At 49.8% G+C, this 22,298-nt stretch overlaps 1 protein-coding gene across 2 annotated transcripts; it reads right to left on the bottom strand.

Moving 5' to 3' along the window:
• Positions 1-112: 112 nt before the first annotated feature.
• On the bottom strand, positions 113-20,322 carry NAGK (N-acetylglucosamine kinase). 2 transcript variants are annotated; one of them, XM_087965730.1, is made up of 10 exons: positions 20,154-20,322; positions 16,548-16,632; positions 14,917-15,015; positions 11,966-12,107; positions 10,279-10,389; positions 8,906-9,018; positions 6,483-6,570; positions 5,499-5,596; positions 3,207-3,285; positions 113-1,213 (listed from the first exon to the last, which is right to left on the bottom strand). In XM_087965730.1, the coding sequence occupies exons 1-10, from the start codon at positions 20,180-20,182 to the stop codon at positions 1,023-1,025; spliced, it is 1,035 nt and encodes a 344-aa protein (XP_087821856.1). In that variant the 5' UTR covers positions 20,183-20,322; the 3' UTR covers positions 113-1,022. The 2 variants fall into 2 exon arrangements, with proteins under 2 accessions (XP_087821856.1, XP_087821855.1); XM_087965729.1 differs by lacking the exon at positions 10,279-10,389 and having other exon boundaries at positions 20,154-20,320.
• Positions 20,323-22,298: the final 1,976 nt, after the last annotated feature.

Genomic DNA, 22,298 nt, shown 5'->3' with positions numbered 1-22,298 from the left:
ATATGGCGACCATCATAACTCGAGTCAGTTGCCGAGCGCCTGAATTTTGATCATGTGACCCTGGAGAATGCTGCAATGGTCATAAAGTGTGAAAAACAGCCACAAGTCCCTCTTTTCAGTGCCGTTGTAAATTTGACCAGTCATTTAATGAACAGTTGCAACAGAATAACAATTAGAAAGGACCTGGGAAGTCTTCTAATCCAGTGGTCGCCAACCAATGGGCTGAGGACCACTAGTGGTCCATGAGAAAATTTTGGTGGTCCAGAGAGAAATGTCACCCCCAAAGCGCACACACCCTCAAAGCAATTAATCCAGGCTGCACAGGAACACAAGGCTTGCGTCACATAACAACACGAGGTAGTGAGGTGGCCTGGCCACTGGGTTGCTTCTTTCTTCTGCTTTTGGCTGCAGAAAAAGTCTTTCTCTCCCCTAAATTCCGCCAGAAATGAGTCTTTGGGACCCTGCAAGGCCTCCTGCTCCAAGAGGCTGCGCCAGTGCGACAAGTCTCACAAAGAGTCATTTCTGGCAGAGTTTGGGGGAGAGAAAGAAAGACTTCTGCTGCTTCTGCTGCTTTCCTTGCATGAAGCCGAAAGTCTCTCTCTCTCCCCCTGAGAACAGAGCTGGAGATGATATCCTGCAATCCCAAATCAAGAATGATCAATCGGTAGGAAAACGGGGCGTGGAATTTTCCTGCAGACTTTTTTGGGGGAGTTTTCCCAAGGTCTCTGGTCCGTGGGATTTAAAATTAAAGAGTTTGGTGGTCCCTGAGGTCCAAATGATTGGCGACCCCTGTTCTAATCTAACCCCCTGCTACTGTTAAGTCAAGGCTACCTGTATCCAGGCACGCTGCTGTATGTGTGGTATTGCCACCTGAGACCACACTACTATTATTTTTTTAAAAAACAACACTGTGTGTGCATGCGCGGGGACCTGCCCATATAAATTGAGCCCCTCCAAAAGCAGCAGAGAGAGTCCACGTTTTGAAGGCCCCCATCGCTAAGGATGGATTGGAGTTGCCGCCTCTAGGCAAAGGAGTGTGTGTAGAAGGCGTCCACGTTGGCTTTGTAGTCCAGAGGGACGGCCTGGCCGATGTGCTTGGCTCCCAGGCTGGCCCCGCCCAGGGCCGAAGACTGCTTCAGCTTCATCAGGCTGAACTTGGAGAAGGCGCCGTTGAGCTGCTTGCTGTGCGCCTGGCTGAGGACCTGGATGAATCCTGGAAGCACAGAACAGAACAGATCGAGTTGGGAGGGACCTTGGAGGTCATCTAGTCTGAACTAACCCTCTGCTCAGGCACGAGACCCTGCCTCTACACCATTCCCAGCCCATGGTCTCTTCTTAAAAGCCTCCAGTGATGGAGCACCCACAACTTCTGGTGGCAGGCGGTTCCACTGATAAAACTGTTCTGTCAGGAAATTTCTCCTCAAGTTGTAAGGTTGCTTCTCTCCTTGGTCAGTTTCCTTCCATCTGTTGGTGCTTATCCTGCCTGTTCAGGGTTTTTGGAGAATAGGTTGCCCCCCCCCCTTCTTCTTTGGGGCAACCCCTGAGATACTGGAGCACTGCTATCCTGTGAGGAGAGCCAGTGGATCCTTCCCATCAGATCCCTTTCCAAGGAGGCCTCCTTGCCTTGGACAGCTCAAGCAGGGACCCAGCTCCATCTGCTTCCAAAAGGGAAGACCCGCTATCCTGCTGCATTGCCTGCTTCCGTGATGGTGAACCTATGGCACGCGTGCCACGGGTGGTGCGCAGAGCCCCAGCCAAACTTACCTGCACTGCGCGTGCGCGGGCCTCCCAGCTGATTTTTCCGCCCGTTTGAGGCCTTTTTCCGGCCTCCTGAAAAACAGGCCCATTTCAGCACTTCCGGTAAATACCGGAAGTGCCGAAACGGCCCTGTTTTTCGGCCTCCAAAGGCTGCAGAGGCTTCCCAGGAGCCCCCGGGAGGGTGAAACGGCCTCCTCCCCCAGGTTCCAGAGGCCCTCCGGAAGTATTTCCGGAAGGCCCGTTTTTCAGCCTCAAGGTTCCCTTGAGCCTCTGGGAGGCCAAAAAAGGCTTCAAATGGGCCAAAAATCAACTGGGAGGCGCGCGCAAGCGCAGTGCAGGTAAAGTGGGGGGGGGTGTTGCGCGTGCATGTGCAGGACGGGCAGGGCGCATTGCATTGTGGGTGCCAGCTTTTGGCACACCACAAAAAGGTTCGCCACCACTGGCCTACTTCATGGGCAGCCCAAGATTGTTAAGCTGGCACTGGCCCTCCTTTTCATTGGGGCAGGGGTCTCCAATCTTGGCCACTTTTAAGACTGGTGGACTTCAGCTCCCAGAATTCCCCAGCCAGCAACTTTTAAGACTGGTGGACTTCAGCTCCCAGAATTCCCCAGCCAGCAACTTTAAGACTGGTGGATTTCAACTCCCAGAATTCCCCAGCCAGCAACTTTAAGATTGGTGGACTTCAGCTCCCAGAATTCCACAGCCAGTAACTTTTAAGACTGGTGGACTTCAGCTCCCAGAATTCCCCAGCCAGCAACTTTAACACTGGTGAACTTCAGTTCCCAGAATTCCCCAGCCAGCAACTTTAACACTGGTGAACTTCAGCTCCCAGAATTCCCCAGCCAGCAACTTTAAGACTGGTGGACTTCAGCTCCCAGAATTCCACAGCCAGTAACTTTTAAGACTGGTGGACTTCAGCTCCCAGAATTCCCCAGCCAGCAACTTTAACACTGGTGAACTTCAGTTCCCAGAATTCCCCAGCCAGCAACTTTAACACTGGTGAACTTCAGCTCCCAGAATTCCCCAGCCAGCAACTTTAAGACTGGTGGATTTCAACTCCCAGAATTCCCCAGCCAGCAACTTTAAGACTGGTGGACTTCAGCTCCCAGAATTCCCCAGCCAGCAACTTTTAAGACTGGTGGACTTCAGTTCCCAGAATTCCCCAGCCAGCAACTTTAACACTGGTGAACTTCAGCTCCCAGAATTCCACAGCCAGCAACTTTAAGACTGGTGGATTTCAACTCCCAGAATTCCCCAGCCAGCAACTTTAAGACTGGTGGACTTCAGCTCCCAGAATTCCCCAGCCAGCAACTTTTAAGACTGGTGGACTTCAGCTCCCAGAAGCTGGCTGGGGAATTCTGGGAGTTGAAGTCCACAGTCTTAAAGTGGCCTGGGGGGGTTGGAGACCCCTGTTCTGGGGGCAGCTAACAGGGAAGCAGATTCCTCACCTTCTCTCATCATCTCCCAGCTCTTCCACACGGATCCCACGCAGACAACAGGCAATCCTAGATCCCCTTGGAGTAAGATCTGCAGGGAAACAAACATCAGAAGATGTGGGGAATCTGTGGGTCGCCTCTGATGGCCCCTCTTGTCCAGGGTATGGGTAGTCCTCGACTTAATGACCGGAATTGGGCCCAGAATTTATGTCGCCGAGCGAGGCACTTGTTACTTGAAATTTGCCTCATTTTAGGACGTGTCTTCCCACCATTGGCCCAGTGTGATTAGACACCCAAGGAATTGTCTCTGGTGTAGAGGCACTCCGTGTCCTTGCAAAGCAATAGAGAGGATTATAATAATAATCATACCAATAATAGTAAAGATAAAAAGGATAAATAATAATAGGGAAGTAAAGATAACAAGGATAAATAATCATAGGGAAGTAAAGATAACAAGGATAAATAATAATACTCCAGCCTTACTATATGGGTAAATACACATAGATGTTAAGGCTGGGGGCAGGGGTGGGATTCAAAGATCCCAGCAACCGGTTCGCTGCCCATGACATGGCCATGGTTGGCGTGGCCTACTGCAACTTTTGAGAGGGCCATTTTTCGCCTTCCCCAGGCTCCGGAGGCTTCCCTCAGGCCTCTGGGAGGATGAAAATGGCCTCCCCCGGGCTCTGGAGGCCCTCCGGAAGCCAGAAACAGGCCTGTTTCCAGAAGGCCCATTTTGCACCCTCCCAGAGTCTCCACACGGACCCTGCACTTACCTGCATTCAAAACGGGCCGTGTGGAGTCTCCTGGCAGGGGCCAGCCGGTCGGTTCAACTACCGGTTTGGCGAATCAGGTATAAATTTAACATCCGGTTCGCCCGAACCAGTCCGAAACGGCTGAATCCCACCCAACTCGGGGTCTCCAATGGGCCACAGTCTACTACTAGGCTGTGAGCTGTTTGGAACCGGGCCGTGGAAGTGGCAGGCGAGCACAAGTCATCCCCTCCCAACACACACATATACACACACACACACGAGTTTGGGGAACTCTGTGTTAGTACTCTGAGGATTAGATGTGAGGCACGAGGGAAAAAACTGCCTTTGTGCCTAGTTGTTTTGGCACGCCACTAGACACACCACTATAGCGACGTCCTGCATGGAGGAGTGGACACGGTTTATGTCCAGGATGTGAGGGCTTCATAGTTATTTTCTCAGCTCTCCTTCTGACCTGCCTGATATCTACACATCCTCTGTGAAAGGCAGGCTGGTGGAGATGGTTCGTTCTGCAGTCCTAACTTATCTGTTGGAAGTCTGTATCTGTCCTGTTTTGGTCGATGTGTAAGATACAACCCGTCGTTTTCCGGGGTTCCTACCTACATCAGGGTTTATCAAATAAGCCACCACTGGCTGGATTCATACAAGATGCCAAACCACATGATGGCTTAGGGGCAAAGGCTCCAGAGAAGGACACGCTTCCTGCTAAAAGCCAGCTTGGATGCAGATCAGTAAAAAGGGACTCACTCCCCTTCTGTCCTCCTCCTTGGGAGGCCCTTGAACTTCACTCTCCCCACAGTTATGTCCCAGGATCAATATGGCTGCTTCATGAACCAAAATTAACTTTGGGATGTGTGTACTAGGGAAAGGAAGCAGTTGTGGCCCGCCAGTGGCCAGCGGAGCTGGTGGCAGATTCAGACAGTGAGGAGGTTGGGGAGGAACATGGGCCCGTCCTGGAGTCTGGGGAAGGCACTGACGAGTGCTCAGCGTCGGAGGCAGAGATGGGGCCAGGGCCATCTGACAGTTATCATCTGCCTTCGGAGTTGGAGATCAGTAGGGAAGAAGAGCAGCTGGAGCCTGTTCCCAGTGTGTGCAAGCACAGAGCTGCCAGGAGAAGGGAACAGTTAAGGGACAAGGGTTGACTGGGGAGTAAGGGCACAGGTGAACAGTGAATGGCCCCTCCCATTAGGGAATAAAGAGGAGCAAAAGGGAAGTGGGGTTTGCAGGAGACAATTAGTTCAATTCATTAGGGTGAAGACCTGTTCCTGACTTCTTGCCAAGGAATTTCTGCTACAGAGTAGCGTTTGGAAGGTATCGGCCTGGCAACTCTCCAAGCCTGATAAAAAAATGGTCTGTAGTTATGAAATCTCGTGAAAGACTGCCGGGATTTTGCTAGAGAGGAATTCACTTTAACCTAAATAAAAAGGGGTTTTGTTGGGACAAGCAGTCTGCTTTGTGATCTTGGGAAGCTTAGGTCAGAACAGCAGTAACCGCCCTCAATCCTTCCCTTTTCTTGCTGTCCACCCCAGGTTACCTGGTCAATTTTGGGCAGAACGGCCACGATATGCCGGGCCAGGACTTCTCCAGCTTTGTGGAAAATGTAGCGGCACAGGGGGTCCCCAGCCGTGGCACCTAGGTAACAGACAGAGAAACGGTTTTACCCTTTTATTTCACTTCCCTGACCAGCGTGCAATATATACACTCCCCCCAGAAGGTTCTTTTTTACAGATGTGACTTGGGTAAAAATAGCCTAGCTGAGGATTGTGCCAGAGTATCTGTATGGCAGCCAAACTGGCTACTTTTGAAGCTGAACAGCTTCACAACAGGGTCTGCAACACTGGGCGTGTCCCGTCACTTTCGCAACAAGTTTGATTTTCCTTTTTGATAGCCTAATTGGTGTATCTCAAGTTTGACAACCCAAGTGGACTTCAACTCCCAGAATTCTCCAACCAGCATACTTTAAGGGGATGGACTTCAACTCCCAGAATCCCCCAGCCAGTATGCTTTAAGGGGATGGACTTCAACTCCCAGAATCCCCCAGCCAGGATGCTTTAAGGTGGGTGGACCAACTCCCAGAATCTCCCAGCCAGGATGCTTTAAGGGGATGGACTTCAACTCCCAGAATCCCCCAGCTAGGATGCTTTAAGGTGGGTGGACTTCAACTCCCAGGATCCCCCAGCCAGGATGCTTTAAGGTGGGTGGCCTTTGACTCCCAGAATCCCACAGCAAGCATGCTTTGAAAAGGTCAGACTTCAACTCCCAGAATCCCACAGCCAGCAGGCTTTAAAGGGATGGACTTCAACTCCCAGAATCCCCCAGCTAGGATACTTTAAGATGGGCGCCCTTTAACTCCCAGAATCCCCCAATACTGCAACCACCCAATACTGAAAGCGAATACTTCCTCCTGCTGGCTCAATATAATCCAAGAACTTGATTAAGGATCAGGCTGAGCAGGGACCTTGCAGTTTTTTTTTCCTGGCATCCTAAAGTTACCCATCCCTTCGACCTGCAGGCCTACCTTCAGCCAATTTCAGGCAGAACCCTGCAAACTTGGACTTCTCAAAGGTTCTGTAGAGGTGAGTTAGGAGCCCCATTCGGTCAGAAACCTGTCGGAAAACATGCAGAAAACTTTCTCCTTTTCCTTCCTTTCTTCCTCTTCTTTCTTTCTTTTCCTTTCCCCCCCTTTTTTTCCTCCTTTTCCTTTTCCCAAAGCCAATCCGAATCCCAAACACCATATAATAAACATGATTTGGACTACCTAGTTAGCTGCTGCAAGAAGATCCCACGGACTTACTAGAAGCAACAGCGTGACAAAAGTGGCAACAATGGCGCATTGGGAAGATCATTTGTCTGCAAGCAAGAACTGGTAGGACCATAAAATAGACATAATGACAGAAAAGAAGGGAGGCTACTTTGGTCTCGGAGTTTAGAAGTCAATCAGACAGGCACCTGCCACATAACACCCAGATTTAACAACGGTTGATCAGAGAGACAAAAATCTGGATAACTGACGTGACAGTAGCTGGAGACAGCAGAAGAGAAGAGAAAGAACGGGAGAAGATAACAAAATTCAGAGATCTGAAAATAGAAATAGAGCAACTGTGGCAAAAGCAAGAAAAAGGTGGTACCAGTATTAATAGTTTAGTTTAGTTTACTTTATTGTCATTGCACCTCATACAATGAAATCAAACACCATCTTCAGTGCACATCATGACAATAAACACAAACACACATCCTTCACCCTCCATACATTGAACCGGAAACCCCCAACACCACACCAACACTACACTACACTATAAAGAGCTACTGCCCTGGAACAGAAGCTGTTTTTCAGCCTATTTGCCCTTGTTTTTATTATCCTGTACCGTCTGCCAGATGGTAATAGTTAAAAAAAAGGGGGGGTGCCCAGGATGAGATGGATCTTTGAGGATGTTTTGAACTTTCTTAAGGCAGTGGGAGTTATAAAGCTCTTCCAAAGAGGGGAGAGGGCAACCCATGATCTTCTGGGCAATGACGTTAACCCTTTGGAGCGCTGTCCTGTCTGCCCTTGTGCAATTGGCAAACCATACAGAGGTGCAGTAAGTTAAGATACTCTCTGGTGCAGCAGTAGAAGGTCACCAGCAGTTTTTCATTCAGTTGTTTCCTGAGAAGTCTCAGGTCGTATAATCTCTGCTGGGCCCTTTTGACCAGGGCTGCAAGGTGAGCCCTCCCCAAGTCAGGTCCTCGGTGCCTTGGATGCAATCCCAAAACAACTAGAACATCACTTGAACACCATCGGCATTGACAAATTCACCCTCGGTCAATTGCAAAAGGCAGCTTGATTTGGGAACAGCTGACATCCTGCCACAACACCTCTAACCCCATCCAACGCCTCCCTATCGCAGGCCCTTGGGAAGGATGACAAAGGAATAAAAAAATGCCAAACCCCATCCGAACATCTGGCTGACCGTGCAACCCATCATCACAATACTGACTTATGCATTGAGGTGCAGATTATTTTCATCTCTAGCATCAAGAGATGCTCGGAAGCTTCTAAAGCTTGGCGCTCAGAAATCCTGCAGATGTGTCTCCACTGCAGAGTGTATCTCCTCTGAAATCGGAAGAAGAGTTAAGAGGTAGTTCCAACCTTTACTTGAGCTCCTCTTACCAGGAATTCCTCCCCACCAGCCCCACAGCATCACCCTTGGGGTATCTACAGCTTTCCCAGTGGGAGATTTCCTGCTTCAACTGACCTACAACTCTGGCCCGCCTTCCCCTTCCCACAGACGAAAGTCCCACACCAGAAGAGGGGGGACATTGAAGGTCTGGCTTTGTTCTGACCCAAGCCTCATTCAAAGCAAACAAACACCAAACAGAGATAAAAGCGAAACCTTTTTCATGCTTCCCTCCGAATTCCGTTCATTCGCAGTAAAAGCGCTATTAAAAACGAATTGTCCCAGATAAGAACAAGCCTTGCCAAGCTTGTGCAAGGCTGCCAAGAACACTAGATTAAATTGCAAGGAAATAATCAAAACCCAAAGTCTCCAAACACAAACCAGGATAATCCGAACTTCCACAAGGCTTGAAGTGCAAGAACGTCTTTGCTTCCTGCAAAGAGTCCCACCTCTGAGGGCTGGCTTTTATCCCTTAAAGGAGGGGCCATCACCTTGCAGCCTTACTCCCGGAGTCACCTGTGCTGCTGCAGCTGCTCTTTCCTTCGAGTAGCCCTGCGCGCACTGGGCACAGGCTCCTCGGGGGCCTCTTCCTCACAGCTGCCAGCCTCCACAATCTCCAAAGGCAGCTTTCCACTCCCTGATGGTCTTGGCCCCATCCCTGCATCACATGCAGGCCCCTCATCTGAGTCCTCGCTCTCCGAGACATCAGCCGTCCGCACCCAGCTGCCGGCGAACCACAACAGGTTTGGGCGGGGTGTGTGTGTGTGTGTGTGGACCCCCTGCTTACCTGGAAGTAGTCAAACATGGCCTGTTTGACGTAGCTGATGTCGTGTGGTGGGACCTCCAGGTTGTCCAAGCCGTTGAACACCATCTTCACTGCCTGGTGGGCGATCCAATAAGCTGCCAGAACACCAAAAGAGATGGTCAGCCTGTGGACTGGACCTTGCTTTCACCCCCATCCATGCAGTACGTAAAACCCAGTGTGCTGGGTTCCCAAGGAAGCTGCTGTACTACATGCTTAGATAAGGTGGGCCAGTTCTTGGTAGCCAGTTCTTCGAGGCTCAAAGGTGCAACTTCTCCACCTAGGGGCATCGCTCCATCGCCTTTTCAACCTGTGGCAAAACTTGGTAAAATTGATCTAGGCTCTATTAAGCCAAGGATGGTCAGCTATGTTAACTTTACGACCGGTGGACTTCAACTCTCAGAATTCCTGAGCCAGCTGGCTCAGGAATTCTGGGAATTGAAGTCCACCAGTTGTAAAGTTGGCAGAGTGGCCCACTCCTGTGTTAGGGGATAAATGTGGAGTGTGCATTAACCCGTGGCACACCACTAGCCTCTCCACGTGGTGTCCAAGATCCTGGGCAACCTTATAGAAAGCTAGCTTGAACTGGCTCTTCACTGGTGCAGGGAGGAAGAATGGAATAAAATAACCGAGCCGAAAGAGACCTTGGAGCGTGCAATGAACAATGAACGGGTGCAGGAATTGGGCATGGCTTGTCTAGTAAAGAGAAGGACCAGGAGAGACAGGATAACAACCTTCCAGTATTTGAGGGGCTGCCACAGAGAGGAGGAAGGGGTCAAGCTATTTTCTAAAGCGCCTGTAGGCCAGACAAGCAATAATGGATGGAAACTGAACGGGGAGAGATTCAACCTGGAAATAAGGAGGAATGTTTTCATGGTGAGAACGATCAACCGATGGAACAGAAGTTGCCTTTAGAAGTTGTGGGAGCTTCATCCCTGGAGGCTTTCAAGAAGAGACTGGACTGCCACCTGTCAGAAATGGTGTAAGGTCTCCTGCTTGGGTGGGGGGTTAGACTAGATGACCTACAAGGTCTCTTCCTATTCTGTTATTATTTTGTTATTCAGAAGTTGTGGGAGCTTCATCCCTGGAGGCTTTCAAGAAGAGACTGGACTGCCACCTGTCAAAAATGGTGTAAGGTCTCCGGCTTGGGCGGGGGGTTGGACTAGATGACCTGCAAGGTCCCATCCAACTCTGTTCATCTGTTAAGGTCTGAATCTCCCAAGAAGAAGTCCAAGAGGTTGTTTTTTTTCCCACCCCAGCTAATCTGGCCATGTCAGTGATAGGACTTGAAATCTTCCGAAGCCAGAACTGCAAATGTATCCGTTGGGAAGATCCCGGTCCAGCGGTTATTTCCTCACCTGATCCTTCATCCCCCATCATGTGGCCCCATCCTCCACAGCTGATCTGGGACCCATCAGGATTGATGAGCTTGCAGTTGGAGCCGGTTCCTGAGATCAGCACCACACCGCCTGGAGAGGAAAGGGATGACCACGAAGGGAGTCAGATGGCGAAGACCGTGATGGTCGTAAGTGGGAAACATGATCCTGAGTAACTTTTTTTCAAGTGCTGTTTTAACTTCAAATGGTCACTAAACAAAACCATCATAAGTCAAGGACTGTCTGCTCAAGTAATTTTGGCCCCCTTTTAGTAGCCGTGTTACTAATTTAAGAATGGTAGTGATTGACAATTTAGCAACTGTGGCAAGAAAGGTCGTAAAATGAGACATAATTCACTGAACAAATTTCTCACTTAGCAACATACATTTTGGGCTCCATTGTGGTCATAAATTGACGACTACCTGCACTATCCTTTCTGGATAAGCTCACCAGCAGAAGCAACAGTGAGAAATGAGAAAGAATTCTATTGAAAAAACAAACAAACCGACACTAACCCAGTGTTCCACTATCAAAATAAAACCCAACTTCCCACAAGAATCAGGGAGCTCCTCCTAAAACCAAGCTAAATTTTAATAAACGTGGCTAGAGAATTCCTGGCAGCCTGCCACTCGGGCAAATCGGCCATCGATAGACACATAAAAATAAACCACATTTACACACTGTTAAAAAGAGGCAATGCAAAAAAGCTAAGAAGGAAACGAAAAGACCAGAAGCAGCCAACAGCCAGATAAGCTGGGATTAACACCAGACAAACAATCCAGCAGAAAACCAGAATGAAGGAACTATCGAAGAGAAAACCACAACCCCACCAAATTGGGAGGGCAAACTATTGTTATATAACCAGGGAGCAAGCCTCACATTTCCTTGCACTGATGATGTGAACTAATTGGGCTATGAAGTACCTGCAAATAAACGAACAAACTCTGAGAGGATGGATGGATGGATGGATGGATGGATGGATGGATGGAAAGGAATAGGGAGGGAAGGAAGGAATAGGACAAAGAGAGGAAGGAATAGGGAGGGAGAAGAGAGGCAGGGAAGGAAGGCATAGGAAGGAGGGAAGGAAGGAGGGAAAGAAGGGAAGAGGGAAGAGTGGGAGGGAAGGAAGGAAGGAATAGGAAGCGAGGGAAGGTAGGAGGGTGGGAGAGAAGGAAGGAAGGAAGGAATAGGGAGAGGGAGGGAAGGAATAGGGAGGGAGAAGAGAGGCAGGGAAGGAAGGAATGGGAAGGAAGGGAGGAATAGGAGGGAGGGAACGTGCAGGGAAGGAAGAGAAGGAAGGAAGGTAGGAGGAAGAGGAGAGAGAAGAGAGGCAGGGAAGGAAGGAATGGGAAGGAAGGAAGGAATAGGAGGGAGGGAAGGTAGGAGGAGAGAAGGAAGGAAGGTAGGAGGAAGAGGAAGAGAAGAGAGGCAGGGAAGGAAGGAATGGGAAGGAAGGGAAAGAATAAGAAGGGAGGGAAGGAATAAGGAGGGAGAAAAGAGGCAGGGAAGGAAGGAATAGGAAGGAAGGAAGGAAGGAATAGGAGGGAGGGAAGGAGGGAGGAAATAGGAGGGAGGGAGAGAAAGAAGGAATAGAAAGAAGGGAAGGAAGGAAAGAAGGAGGGAAGAAAGGAAGAGAGGGAGGGATGGAAGGAAGGAGGGGCAGGCTTACCGGTGTTGGTCGCAGTAGCTATGGCCCCAATGGCATCGGTCGTGATGAAGTAACTCTTGCTCAGATGTGGGAAGCGGCTCTTCATGTCCTCAATGAGCTTCTGGATGGCTTCCTTCTGCTCCCCTCCACTCAGGGAGAGGCCCTGCAGTCAACAGGCAGCCACACTGTGAGCCCCCAGCCACCACTTGACAGGCCCCCAACCACCCGACCCAGATTCTGGAGGAGACAGCCCCAAAGTGTACCAGCATTAGGGGAAAAATCATGGCGGAAGGCAGCAGGAGGACATCCCCTAACTTCCCCTGTCCTGGGGATCTTCAGAGGTCATGGACTACACCTAGGTGGGTATCTAGGAGCTGTGGTCCCACATCTGGAACCTCTGGATGGAGGAGTCTCTTGAATCTTTTCTAATCAACTCCCTGGGTTCCTGGGGCTGGGAGGTCAGGAAGGAAGCGATTCCTACTTTCACTTTTACCTAATGACCACAAACTGAGGCTGAGGTCCTCTCTAGCAAACCTGGACAACTTCTCTTGCTACCCAAGGGAAGGCTAAAACCAGGGGGTCTTCAAACTTGACAGCTTTAAGATTTATGGACTTCAACTCCCAGAATTCCTCCTCCAGTCATTTTAGCTCAGGAATTCTGGGAGTTGAAGTCCACAAGTCTTAAAGCTGCCAAGCTTGAAGACCCTTGTGAGAGTTGATGGATGGATGGATGGATGGATGGATGGATGGATGATAGATAGATAGATAGATAGATAGATAGATAGATAGATAGATAGATAGATAGATAGATAGATATAGACAGACAGACAGACAGACAGACAGACAGACATGGGTGGGTGGATGGATGGATGGATGGGGCAACGATAGACAAACATACAAACAGATGATAGATCAGTAGTCTTCCAACTTGACAGCTTTAAGACTTGTGGAGTTCAACTCCCAGAATTCCTCCTCCAGTCATGTTAGCTCAGGAATTCTGGGAGTTGAAGTCCACAAGTCTTAAACTTGCCAAGTTTGAAGACCCTTGGCTAAAACATACGAAGAACGTAGGCAGGAATTGGGAATGTCTAGTCTGATGAAAAAAAAGGACTAGGAGTGACATGATAGCAGTCTTCCAATATCTCAGGGGCTGCCCCAAAGAAAAGGGAGTCAAGCTATTCTCCAAAGCACCAGAAGGCAGGACAAGAAACAAGGGATGGAAACTAATCCAGGAGAGAAGCAACCTGGAATTAAGGAGGAATTATCCTGACAGTGAGAACAATTCATCAGTGGAACAACTTTATCTTCTAAAATTCTGGGTGCTTCATCCATAGAGGTTTTTAAGAAGGAACTGGACAGCCATTTGTCCATAATGGATTAGGGTCTTCTGTTTGAGCAGAGGTCAGACTAGAAGACCTCCAAGGTCCCTTCCAACTCTGTCATTCTATGATTCTGTAAGGGTCTCCTGCTTGAGCAGAGAGTCAGATTGCAAGACTGTTATTCTCTTACCCTGGGCCAACAGCATCACAGCTAACCGGGACGACACCAAGATGTTGACTGGCCGGTGGCCTCGTTAGAAAAATACTGCCATTGTGGGCTTGTATCCCAACCTCCTGTCCCAGGCATGGTGATGCCAACATGTCTACCTTCTTTCTCCCACCTGCCCTGGGCAGTTCCCTAATGCCCCTGAGTGGCTGCCTAGTGACAACCGGGGTGTCAGGGTTCCAACGGATGCCCTAATTAATTCATGAGCTTCGAGCCAAGTTTCAGAAGAAATCCAATTATTTATTAGGAGCAACATGGCGGCACTTTTCCCAAGTGAAGTCGACTCTGCCCCACGTAATTTACTGCCCAACTATGACTGTGTTTCCCCTCTCCTCCCAGAGTGTGTCATAAATCAGGGTCCCCAACCACGGTCCGCGGACCGGTACCGGTCCGTGGAACAAGTCCTACCGGGCCGCTGGTTGCTGGCGCCGCCATCTTTTTGATGAAAAAGTGCTTCCGGTGAGCTTTTCCGGGTAGAGCTCACCGGAAGCACTTTTCATCAAAGATGGCGGCGTCAGCGCTCGATGAGCTTTTCCGGTAGAAAGCCATTTCTACCCGGAAAAGCTCACCGAAGCGCTGGCGCCGCCATCTTTTTGATGAAAAAGTGCTTCCGTGAGGTCACCGGAAGCACTTTTTCATCAAAAAGATGCGGTGCCCAGCTGATGCCGGTACCGGGCCGCGGCGCCCAGCTGATGCCGGTACCAGGCCGCGGCATAAAAATGGTTGGGGATCACTGTCATAAATCACATTCTCCAACAGAGCACTTTCGTGGGCTGTAGAAAACACGCCTCTCCGGCTTGGTCTAATAACCCTGGCAAGAGGTGGGGTGGCTTTCCTGGAAAGGGGGCAGGAGTGTCATGCCCCTGGTGGAGACGGACTCCGAGGGAGAGGAGGAACAGCCGACAGGGAGTGGAAGTGTGGCTCCGGAGATTGTGGAGGAGGCTGGGGAAGGGCGGAGGCCGGCTGGGCAGTCAGAGGAGGACCCAGGCGCATCCCCTCTCCATCCTAGGGCACGGAGGGAAGAGAGGATAAGGGAGAGACGTGGTCTACTCAGGAGGAGAGGACCTTGATCCTCTTCGTGGGCTGCAGCTGTGGCAATTGAATAAGAGGACGGACATGCGTATGGGCGAGCGCTGGAAACAAAGCATGGAAATATCTCTAGTTTATGGTTCTTCTCTGAGTTTGACGTCCTTCCCAGTGTGTGTTCTGTTATCTGTGGACGTCCTCCAGCCCTTATCTTGCCTGGTTTGTGTTGTTTTTTCCCCTCCTTCTTGTAACTGTTTGTGTGGGAGTTTTTTGTCTTCCGTCAAGGATATTTGGAGCTTGGAAGCAAAGGGAAGGAATAAAAGGGGCTTCACCAGGGTTTTGTGACTGTGTTTATTTTGTATCCCCCCCACCCCACTCCTGGTCATCACAAGGAGACTCACCAGCGATCGAAGAGGAGTGTGTGGGTCACCCCCAGCCTTCCGTTTGGCATCTTGGACCATGGCCTCAATCCGTTCCAGGCAGGTGTCCGAGCCAACCAGCTTCTCGCCCAGAGAAAAATAAGAGACACCCCTTTCAATTTGCACTTACACCCCCTTCTTGCACACTTGAGTAAAAATTGTAAAAATATCTGGCCTTCCCTCTGCCTGCTGGATTCCCACCGTTACCATAACTGGGCTTGGTTTCTTCACAGCAACGTCCCTCACTGGTCGTGTCCCCCCCCCGGCCATCTCTATTTTCGGGGGGAGGGGTGTCTCCTTCCGGCCTCCCCCATCCTCAAGCCCAGGCTGCATCTGGCAATAAAAACCCAGCCCTGCCAAGCACAGCCAACAGAGGTGGTAGCTGCCAGCTCTGGACTGGGGGCAGGTGGTGGTGAGGAAGCCAGCTTAGGCCAGCTCTGGTCAGCTCTTAGCGCTTAGCCTCGGTGGCGCAGTGGTCAGAGTGCAGTACTGCAAGCTACTTCTGCTGACTGCCGGCTGCAATTTGGCAGTTCGAATCCCACCAGGCTCAAGGTTGACTTAGCCCTCCATCCTTCCGAGGTGAGTAAAATGAGGGCCCAGATTATTGGGGGCAAGAGGCTGACTCCGTAAATGGTGTAGAGAGGGCTGTAAAGCACTGCAAAGCGGAATATAAATCTAAGGGCTATTGCGATAGATAGATAGATAGATAGATAGATAGATAGATAGATAGATAGATAGATAGATAGATAGATAGATAGATAGATAGATAGATAGATAGATTAGATAGATTAGTTAAGTATGTATGTATGTGGGCAGATAGGTAGGTAGGTTGGTAGGTAGGCAAGGACAGATTTAGAACCATGGTGGCACAGCGTTTAGAATGCAGCATGGCAGGCTGACTGCCCACAGCCAGGAGTTAGATCCTGACCGGCTCAAGGTTGACTCAGCTTTCCATTCTTACGAGGTTGGTAAAATGAGGACCCCGATAGTTGGGGGCAAGAGGCTGACTAAACCCCTTAGAGAGGGGCTGTAAAGCACTGTGAAGCGGTATATAAGATTAGTAATATGGCGATAGATAGATTAGATAGATAGATAGATAGATAGATAGATAGATAGATAGATAGATAGATAGATAGATAGATAGATAGGATTAGGATTAGGATTAGGATTAGGATTAGATTAGGATTAGATAAATAGGTTAGTTAGGCAGGCAGGCAGGCAGACATAGAGCCATGGTGGCAAAGTGGTTAGAATGCAGCAGTGCAGGCTAATTCTGCTGTCTGCCAGCAGTTCAATCCTGACCAGCTCAAGGTTGACTCAACCTTTCGTCCTTCCGAGGTCAGTCAAATGAGGACCCAGATTGTTGGGGGCAAGAGGCTGGCTCTGTAAACTGCTTAGAAAGGGGCTGTAAAGCGCTACGAAGCAGAAGATACGTCTATAAGTGCTATTGCTATTTAAATATTATTTTCCCAAGGAAGATTGCCATAGCGCTGGGTTTTTTCCCCCCGACCGTGCCTAGGAGCGAAAGCCAGATCGAGCAGCTCCCCCTACTCACATTTTCCCTTTGCTTTCTTACCACCCCCCCCCCCCCCCGAGAAGGGCCCCATCCTCACCCAATGGTTGGTGCAGGGCCCCTCGGTCTCGGCCAGGATCTTGCCATCTTCAGAGAGCAGCACCACCTTGGAGCGGGTTCCCCCCCTGCAGAGGAAGAAAAATGCCACTTGAGGGTCTACAGGAGATGATTCTGCTTTCCAGCTTTTGTGTGTGTGTGTGTGTGTGTGTGTGTCAAATACAGGTAGCTAGGGGTAGGCTTCAAAAAATGTTAGCAACAGGTTCTCTACCCGGTTGCTGGGTGGGCGTGGCTATGGTGGGCATGGCCTAGTTGGCCTCCTGCACCACAGTGTGTGTGTGGGGGGTGTTTTCACCCTCCCCGGGCTCCCGAGGCTTTCCTTGAGCCTCCGGGAGGACGAAAACAGCCTCCCTGGGCTCCTGGAAACCAGAAACAGGCCCATTTCCGGCCTTCCCGAACTTCCGGGAGGCCCGTTTTTTCGCCCTCCCCGAGCCTCCACGCGCACCCTGCGCTTACCTGCATCTGAAACAGGAGGTGTGGGGACTCCTGGGAGGGGCGGGGCAGAGTGGGCGGGGCCAGCCAGGAATGGGATTTTTTTGGGGGGGAGGTTTCTCTGAACTGTGCAGAATCTTAGTTAGGGGCTCTCCTGAACACCTAGCTAACAGGCAGAAAGTCCATAAACGGTTTCCAGCCTCTTATAAACTGATCTAATCCATTGGCTCTGATCGGAGAAGGGGGGGCGATCAAGAAACAGGGGGCTTCCAGCGCAAGAGACCCTCCGTAATGGCTGAGGTGGGAATGACGCTGGGGCGGTGGGCAGGGAGAGGAGGGCCAACAGACAGGAGACCCAGCAGATAAGAGGCAGCTGTGAGAGGGATTTTTGGAGTCTGAGTGGACAACCAGCTAACCATGAGCCAGCTGCGTGCAGTGGCAGCCAAACAAGCCAATACAATCCTAAGTTGCATGAACAGAGGGATACAATCCAGATCAAGGGAAGCACTAATACCACTCTATAAAGCCTTAGTAAGACCACGCCTAGAGTACTGCATCCAGTTTTGGTCACCACATTATAAAAAAGATGTTGAGACTCTAGAAAGAGTGCAGAGAAGAGCAACCAGGATGATGAGGAGACTAAAACAGGGGTCTCCAACCTTGGCAACTTTTAAGACTTGTGGACTTCAACTCCCAGAGTTCCTGAGCTAACATGACTGGAGGAGGAATTCTGGGAGTTGAAGTCCACAAGTCTTAAAGCTGTCAAGTTTGAAGACCCCTGGACTAAAACATATGAAGAATGGTTACAGGAGCTGGGCATGTCTAGTCTAATGAAGAGAAGGACCAGGGGAAGCATGATAGCACTGTTCTGATATCTCAGGGGTTGCCCCAAAGTAGAGGGAGTCAAGCTATTCTCCAAGGCACCTGAAGGCCAGACAAGGAATAATGGATGAAAACTGAACAAGGAGAGATTCAACCTGGAAATAAGGAAGAATTTTCTGACAGGGAGAACAATCAACTAGTGGAAGAGAAGTGGCCTTCGGAAGTTGTGGGAGCTTCATCACTGGAAGCTTTCAAGAAGAGACTGGACTGCTATATGTCAGAAATGGTGTAGGGTCTCCTGCTTAGGCGGGGAGGGGGGTTGGACTAGATGACCTACAAGGTCCCTTCCAATTCTGTTAATCTGTAAATATGAGCCCCCAGCAGGAAAAGGGACACAGCAGATGTCTTGGGAGGCATAGTTTCTTGGAAGGTAACGGTCCTAAGTCACTTTTTGTCAAGTCTGTTGTAACTTCAAATGGTTACTAAACAAACTGTTGTAAGTCAAGGACTACCTGTAACGTAAAAATTCCATGGCAAAATAGAAAAAAACATAGAAAATGGGGGCGCAGTGGGGGGGAATCTTGGTGGCCCAAGGTTGATGCTTTCTTAGCTTGGTTGTTTCCTTGCAGACGTTTCATGACCCAACTAGGGAACATCATCAGTGCTAGGAGGGAGAGTGGTCTTGGGAGGAGGGGGAGGAGAAAGGAAGAGGACTGAGGGGTCCTTGGTGCTCTCTGAGCTCAGTTATTTTCTGGCAGACATTTCATGACCCAACTAGGGAACTTCTTCAGTGCTAGAAGGGAATGGGGTGTGTGGAGAGGAGGAAGAGGACGACTGTGGGGTCCTTGGAGCTCCCTGAACTTGGTTGTTTCCTTGCAGACGTTTCACGACCCAACTAGGGAACATCATCAGCATTCCAAGAGAATGGGGTTTGCTACCTGCTTGTACACAAGTGGCTCGCCTTCACAGTGTTGGTGGGAGCGTTCTTAGTAGTTCCTTGATTGGGTTGTTATTTATTGTACATCTGAGTGGATAATTCCTTGATTGGATATTGTTGTTGGGTCCTTGGTCTAATCTTGGTTACAAGCTCTGCTTATCCGGGTGTGTGGAACCTCCCAGGCCACGCCCACCAACCCTGACTGGCTGCCTGGAGAATTCTGGGAGTTGAAGTCCCTCCTCCCCTCCTCCCATCTGCAAGTTTTCCCAAGCTGTTTTAAGCCCACAAAACAGGCTCCTTGGTTTCTCTCCAGCTTGCAAGCCACGATCCTGCCCGGCTAGTTATGTTTGGTTTCCAACGTTTCCCTCCAATTAGAAGCCGGCCAAGAACCAGGCAAAGCCTTCAGCCCAGCCCGGATCTCAGCCCTGCCACGCTTTTCATCGCTTCCTTCCTCCTCTTCCTCTCCTCCTCCTCGCATGGCAGCCCTGCACAGCCACATGGTACATCAACTCTTTTGCAATCTGGGAAATGTCGCTCTTTCCTTTTTGGGGGGTGGGGCTCAAGTGACGCCAACCCCGAGAATATTGCAGGGAGGCCATTTTTTAGGAGCAACATCTGTGAAGAATAAAATAATTCTCATATATATATATATATTTAAATGCAAGAGGGATGCAACGCCTCTGAAATAATTTCTTTCTCTAGTAAGTTTTGCCTTCCAGCCCCGATGACGTCACCCACCACGACCTCCTCCTCCTGCTGCTGCGAATGAAGGCGGAATTCAGCCGGTGGGGGGCATCTTGCAACCGGGGGCCCGCGGGCGCCAGGCTGGGGGAAGGAAGGCTGCTGGCCGCAGGTAGACTTTAACGGGCCCAGAGATTGCAGGAGCTCCGACCGCCCCCCCCCCGCCCGATCTGCCTCCCCTCCCCTGGTCAATTCACACCTGCTTTCTCGCAGGAGGCCAGCGATGAGAAAAACCGGGCGAGGGGTTTGAGGGGAGGGGGGAGCGTTTGTTGCAAAGTTGCAATACCCAAAGGGCTTTCCCGGGGGTCCCTCCAAGCCCCCCTCAACTTTGAAAGGGTCCTCGGAGCCCCTCCAAAGCGGAATCCAGAGAAAGAAGACCCCCCGCTTGAACCACCCAATACCTGGAATCCGGCCACCCCAATTGGGCGGGGGTGGGCGACTCCAAGCCAAGCCCCTCCTCTCCGCCGAATCCCCCCTCCCGATCTGGGGCGGGCGCAGCTCTCCCCCGCCACACACCCCCAGCCGCTTGGCTCGCCTTCCCCGCCTCACCTGGCGCCTCACCTGGGCGCCAGGTGAGGCGAGAAGCGAGCCAACGCTCAGGCTGCTTGAAGCCTCCCCACCCCCCGGCTCCTCTCCCGGCTGGGCCGGCCGGCTCACCCTTCCACACCGCCGAAGACCGCAGCCATGGAGCTCCGCCTACCCGTCCGTCCTTCCTTCCTTCCTTCCTTCTTTCCAATCGCCTCCGACCGCTCCTGCCCGGCCAGCCCTCCGGCGGCGGGGACTGGGAGAGCCGGAGCTGTCAGGCAGACACGTGTTTCCAGCCCCGCTCCGGCCCCTTCCTCCGAGACACGTGTCCTCCAGGACCCGCCGCCTGCCGCCGCTTCAGTCGGAGAAGGCAGGTGTCCGGCAGGTGAAGCGATCTCTCCGGAATCACCAAGGCGGGGTGGGGGTGGGGGCTGCTGGGGTGCCCCTGCCCGGGAAGAGAGGAAGGAGGGGGCAGTGTGTGTGTGTCCCCCTCCCCAAAAGGGAGAGGTTCCCGCAGGTTTAAGGTGGTTGTGGAGACACCTTTTGTACCCCCCCCAAAAAAAGACTGGCCAGGTCTGGAGACCCCAGCACTAATCTTGGAGGGGGGGCGGTTTCAGACCTAACGCCCCCCCCATCCCAATCTGGAGGGACTAATAGCCCATACAACCCATCTGCTGGACTTCTTTTTTTAAAAAAAAAACAATTTTTAATTAGATGATAACTATTACTATTGTTGTGTGTTTCCTGCATATGTTTGTTAGTTGGCTGGCAAAAAAGGACTTCTATTTTTTTCTGCTTGATTGGGTGGCTTATAATATACACCTATGGCTATATCATTCTTTTTTTTTCTTTCATATATATTTTTTAATTTTTATTGGTTTTTAAAAACAAACATAAACAAAGAAAACATAAAAACATCAAGCTATCTTCCATAGGTGTACATACAGTGTGCCGGTTGGTTTACAAATTATTTTGTGCTTCCATTTCGTAGTCTTCAAATTACAATTACGTTACATATAATCTCATATTGTCAATCAAAAACTAAATACCTTAGTATCATTATGAATCAATCATTTGACTATACTTTTTTTTCATTCATGTTTTACAAGATAGCCATAATTTACTTGATTTATTATATAACAGTTCATATTATCATCCCAAATCTATCCTAAAATCATTTTGTAGTTATAATAATAATAAAAAAAAGTACATCGTTATATATTTATTATTTTCTAGAAATCTGCATATTTCATTACTGTACTTTGTTATCTAACCATTTTCTTTGATATTGACCCTTCTGCATTCTAGGAGGTTTTCGTCTTTGGTTTCATGCATTTCCGTAGCAATATAGTGGTCCTTTACGTACAGTGCAACTCCACCTCATCTTTTATGGGGTCTGGTTTTTTTTTGTTTTTTTTTAAGACTTTGTATCCTTCTATCAATATGTTCCAGTCGTGGGTTTGGTCCCACCAAGCTTCTGTTATTCCAACTATGTCGTATCTACCTTCTTGTATTAATAGTTCAACTTCACCTTGTTTGTTCCCCAGACTTTGCGCATTTGTATATAGGCCCTTGAGATGTTTATGCCTGAATCTGGGTATGTTTCCCATGTCTCCTATATGGTGTTTGAGTTTGTCTCCCTTCCCATCCCTCACTTCATTATTTGCCTGGCTCTCTAGGGGTTTTTGCTTGGAGTTAGGCCCTGGAGGTCCTAATATATATATGATAATAATATATCAGATGGATGGATAGATAAGAAAACAGATAGATAGATAGATAGATAGATAGATAGATAGATAGATAGATAGATAGATAGATAGATAGACACAGAGAGAGAGAGAGAGACAGACAGAGACAGAAACAGAGACAGACAGAGGGAGACACAGAGACGAAGAGAGACAGACAGATAGACAGACAGACACACACACATACAGAGAGACTGAGACAGATAGAGACACACACAGAAAGAGAGAGAGAGCCATAACCAGAGAGAGACAGAGACAAAGAGAGACAGACAGAGAGACACACACACATACAGAGAGACTGAGACAGATAGACACACACACAGAGAGAGAGAGAGAGAGAGAGCCATAGCCAGAGAGAGACAGAGAGAGACAGAGACAGAGACAGAGAGAGAGAGAGAGACAGACAGACAGACAGACAGACAGACAGAGACACACACACATACAGAGAGAGAGACAGAGACAAAGAGAGAAGAGCCATAGTCAGAGAGAGACAGAGACAGACAAATAGAAAGACAGACAGAGAGAGACACAC

This window comes from Notechis scutatus, chromosome 4, assembly GCF_049901735.1.
Source record: "Notechis scutatus isolate UNSWTSFEM ecotype Mainland chromosome 4, rNotScu1.2, whole genome shotgun sequence".
Taxonomy (NCBI): domain Eukaryota; kingdom Metazoa; phylum Chordata; class Lepidosauria; order Squamata; family Elapidae; genus Notechis; species Notechis scutatus.
The sequence above is the reverse complement of the archived record's forward strand: the minus strand, read 5'-3'. Positions and strand labels throughout refer to the sequence as shown.

What these genes read in the sequence shown, in the direction of transcription:
- NAGK (XM_087965730.1), bottom strand. Translation starts at nt 20,182, where the DNA reads ATGGCTGCGGTCTTCGGCGGTGTGGAAGG. An exon ending in ACACTCCTCTTCGATCGCTG is followed by an intron (nt 12,108 to 14,916) that starts GTGAGTCTCCTT and finishes TGTTGACTGCAG; the next exon opens with GGCCTCTCCCTGAGTGGAGG. An exon ending in CCATGTTTGACTACTTCCAG is followed by an intron (nt 6,571 to 8,905) that starts GTAAGCAGGGGG and finishes GTTTTCCGACAG; the next exon opens with GTTTCTGACCGAATGGGGCT.